The sequence below is a fragment of the Acanthisitta chloris genome, unplaced genomic scaffold (genome assembly GCF_000695815.1).
Source record: "Acanthisitta chloris isolate BGI_N310 unplaced genomic scaffold, ASM69581v1 scaffold24179, whole genome shotgun sequence".
Lineage (NCBI taxonomy): Eukaryota > Metazoa > Chordata > Aves > Passeriformes > Acanthisittidae > Acanthisitta > Acanthisitta chloris.
The window spans coordinates 13678-17802 of record NW_008690109.1 but is presented as its reverse complement, the minus strand read 5'-3'; the positions used below and the strand labels follow the sequence as shown (position 1 = coordinate 17802).

Genomic DNA, 4125 nt, shown 5'->3' with positions numbered 1-4125 from the left:
TGTGCAACTTTTAAGAAGTGCCATTCTTTGCTTATTAACAGTCTCAGGTGTGAGTGTGACTAGTGTAGGTTTATTTATGATTTAGTCTGTTGATTTATTTATTTATTTATTTATTTTAATTTGATGACTGAATCACTTTGGACCCTTTCCCTGAATTCCTGGCCTGGAAGCCTGAGATAACTTCAAGAATTATCATATTACTCTTGAAATCAGAGTTCTAGTTTCACTTTTGGTTTTGGCTCTGTGCTGTTCCTTGCTGTGTAATCTAATTAATTTTGCTCTCCTGTGTAAGACTTAACTTCTCTTACTAAAGTTATGGCAGATTACCAAAGCCATGAGTAGTGTCTGGGGGGGGTTAATTGTCATAATTTGTAGGACTTTTCTTTGTGGTTTTAGTTTATCTTAAAGAGCAAACAGTGAAGGTGTATGAAACTGTAACTGTGATAAATGCTGTGGTTTGGGTTGCTCTGTACAACACTGATTGCTTAATAGCTCAGTGAGTTGTTCTAACACTGTTAGTAAGGTGCAATTATGTTGCTGGTGTAAGAGGCTAACAGTGCAGTGCTCCCTCCTGATGGTAAATACATTTTAAAAAATACATCCTGAAAAGTTGGGAGAGAAGGACATTGGTGCCAGGCAGGTATGTGGTGTCAGGTGTGTCTTCTGAGGAGAGGTTGTATTTCCCCCAGCATGATGCTGTGCCATCAGTTCAGATTGATTCAGACATGTGATAAGAAAACATGATTTTTCTGAGCTTAATTCATCTCTCTAGGAAACCTGAGCAGAGTTTGCCAACCCCTGATGCTGATGTTTCCTTATTTCCTGCTTTCATGAAATGCTGCACTTTTCAGTAATGCTCCTTCCCTTTTCCTCAGCTCTGACACAACTCCTCTTCTAAATGGATCAAGCCAGGACAGAATGTTTGAGACCATGGCTGTGGAGATTGAGCAACTTCTGGGAAAGGTAATTGGAGTTACTGTGGGTTTAGGAAACATTTCAGTCAAGGTTTCTGCGACGGACGTGAGGAGATCCGAGTGTGGGTGTTAGACAAGGTGTTCATCTGCTGTTAGATCTGGCTCTTTCAGCTTGAGCATTGTAGTTTTCTTACAAAAATAAGCCATTTCATGGGGTTTTTTTTGGGATTGTTTCCTTCCTACAGCTGACTGGAATCAATGACAAAATGGCAGAGTACACCAACAGCGCGGGAGTGCCGTCCCTGAACGCGGCGCTGATGCACACCCTGCAGCGCCACAGAGACATCCTGCAGGTAACACTGTGCCTCCCTCTTGCCTTTCTGTCCTTTCTTTGCCTGCAGTAATCCATGGCAGTGCTGATAGCACAGCGTGCTGGAGTGGCTGACCAGGAGGTTGAAATGCCACTGATCCCACATCTCGTTTTTCTACTCTCCAGGCACTCTCTGAGCTGGAAAATAGAGCACTTTTTATGTCATATTGGTGATTAGTACTTAGCTAAGGAAGAACTGTAGAGTGTTCTGTCTTAGGGTGGGTTTTATACAGCCGAAGGGGAAGGTGCTGTAATGAGTTACCTTGTCTGTGTGGTTTGTCTCATAGAGCAGAGCAACATCACACTGCAGCACATGATTATAACACCTAAACTTCCAAAGATCTGAAGCTGCAGGAAATGTGCTGGTTAAAGCCACTGGTTAATGCTCTGAATGAACCATGTTTCAAACTGGGGGTGTTCTCATGGTATAGTGCTGTTAAAAATGTGGTTTATTTGGCTGGTCAGGTACAGTTGGGTTTCTGTTCTGTGTCTGCAATACACAGGGTAAAAAGCACAGTGTTCTGTAAGAGCCATAGCATTTGTGTGAGTGGTTACAGTAGGTTTGGTGGACACCAGTTTGCCCATTAAACTGGGATTTGAGAAGTATCAGTTGCTTGAAATGGTTTCAAATGTAAAATTGCTGCTTGAACATGAAAAAAAGGAAGTTGTCTTCACTGTTCAGAAAAAAACTTTTTTTTTGGTCTGGTGTAACAGCCAAATCAACCCGAGAACATCTTCACCACACCAACCAAGAAGGTTTTGCTAGGGCTTCTGATTCAACTGGTAACAGGAGATTCCAGCACAACCCACTTCTTCAGAAAGGTGAAGGTACATGAAACTGGGAGAAGGAATTACAGTGGTTTTAGCTGTAGCCATCAAATTCAGCAACTGCCATAAGAGCATTGAGTTTCAAAACACTTTGCATTAACTTCCAGCCATTTTTGCTGTTCATTTCCTATTTTAGTCTTGCACTTTGTATGAGGGAACAGTTAACAGTTTGAAAGGTGGTTGGATCTTCCTTGGGTGTGTTGTTAAATTGACCTCAGGATCCTAATTTTTGGAATAACTGTTTCATTCCAGGATTATACACACGAATTCCACAAAACCAAAGCAAACTTCTTGGCAATCCGAGAAAGGGAGAACCTGATGGGATCAGTACGGAAAGATATCGAGTGAGTCGTGTTGGTAGAGCAGTGGTTGGGATTGTCCTCAGAGGGAGCAGTTGGAAACCCTTCTGGAAAATACTTGGCATAGCTCACTTGTCCATACTCTGAATAAAGCAAAGTGCAATTGTTGAATTCTCAACTCTTATGAAGGTTCTGATAAGGTTCTGTGTTGGGTTTCAGATCATACAAAAGTGGCTCTGGTGTGAACAACAGAAGAACAGAATTATTCCTGAAGGAACACGAACACCTTCGAAAGTAGGTCTTGTTTCTTGCTCGCTTTTGTTGGTGCCTCACTCCTGTGGGAGACAAAACACTCTGGATTGCAGATGTGTGGAAGTTCTGTTTTTTTGGAATGCCTTGAACTATGTATTCTGTGCCAGTGCTGCTGGATAAACATTTATGGCTCCTGCTGAGCCTGAGGTGTGTGGAATAGGTAATAGTCATGGTAGTTGTCAGTGATTTTGGCTTTAGGATCTTGTCAAGGCTTAGTGACATCTGTGTTGTCTTTAATGAGCTTTTGCAACTCACTTGTGTGACTCAGTCCTTGGCCTTCTCCCAAGGGAGTCGATGCCTTTCCACATTGACTGGGATAAGGGTTAAGAAACGAAACAGAAACTCCCATAATTTGGCTGTTTCTCCCTTTTTATTTGTCAGAGTCAGGTAGAGAAGAACCTTTTTCCTCTCTTGAATGTGTACAAAAGGTGATGGAAGAGACTAATTCCAAAACTACCTGTGCACTTCAGTATTTGCCAATGGACTCTATTGACCCAGATAACAGCAAAATAGAAACCACTTGGTTGTTGCAGAGAGGGCAATAGGTGATGAGCAGCTGCTCTGTGTGTCCCTGTGCAGTAAAAGCAGCAGCAGCTCAGATCCTCCTGCTTGTCTCCTTGCCTGTGGCTGTGCTGGACCTCAGGCTCACACAAGAGGGCAGACTTTCATTTAGAAAAAAACCCCAAAAAACCAAATAAATAAAAAATTACCTCTGGTTTTCTCAGATGTGTTTTCTTATAGCTAACTTAAACTTACAGCCAGAACGGCACAAAAACCTTTTACAGGAAATTAAAGCTATTTTTTTCTTGATTGTGGTTTACCACCACTTCATCCTCAGTTTTAATATCTTCAAAACTTACAAATCAATTGATTTTTAAAGCTTGAATGATGAGTCTTGTTAGGTTGGATTTTATTATTAAACACATGTGATCATGAAACAGAAAGTTTCCAGGAAAATACCTCAATGTTAATATTTCAAAGGTGAATATGACCTGAAATGTACTTGAAGAATCAATGTCAGTTAATCTGAGTGAACTTGATTCTGTCAAGATGTTTAGGTTTTTTTGGTTTGCTTTAGTTTTTTTATTGGAGGGTGGTAAATACTTTTATACATTGGCATTTAGGTAAAGAAAGCAACAAATAAGATCTTTCTGGAGTTGTAAAATAGCCTTCTAAGCAACTGATTTTCCTCTAAGTGCACATTTAGTAAACATTTCAGTTTACAAAATGAAGATCTCTTCAGAGATTGAGCCTGACATTTGTTGAGGCAGTGATTATTTTGATCTTGTCAACATGCTAAACTCTCCAATGTGTTTTTAGGATTAAAATGCAGGACAAATAGAATTAAATAAGGCAGTTTTAGAAACAGTTAAAGCATCTTCTAGGTGTTGATTTGAAAATG

General features: G+C 40.5%; 1 protein-coding gene across 1 annotated transcript in view; it reads left to right on the top strand.

The window, feature by feature from the left end:
- Positions 1-2705, top strand: part of GOSR1 (golgi SNAP receptor complex member 1) — a gene marked incomplete at both ends in the record, with an annotated part of 3578 nt that extends 873 nt beyond the window's left edge. The window contains 4 exons of the mRNA XM_009081691.1: positions 876-963; positions 1160-1267; positions 2365-2456; positions 2631-2705. Of these exons, the coding sequence (XP_009079939.1) occupies positions 876-963; positions 1160-1267; positions 2365-2456; positions 2631-2705 (363 nt within the window). The remainder of the gene's footprint in view (positions 1-875; positions 964-1159; positions 1268-2364; positions 2457-2630) is intronic.
- Between the last annotated feature and the right edge of the window lie 1420 nt (positions 2706-4125).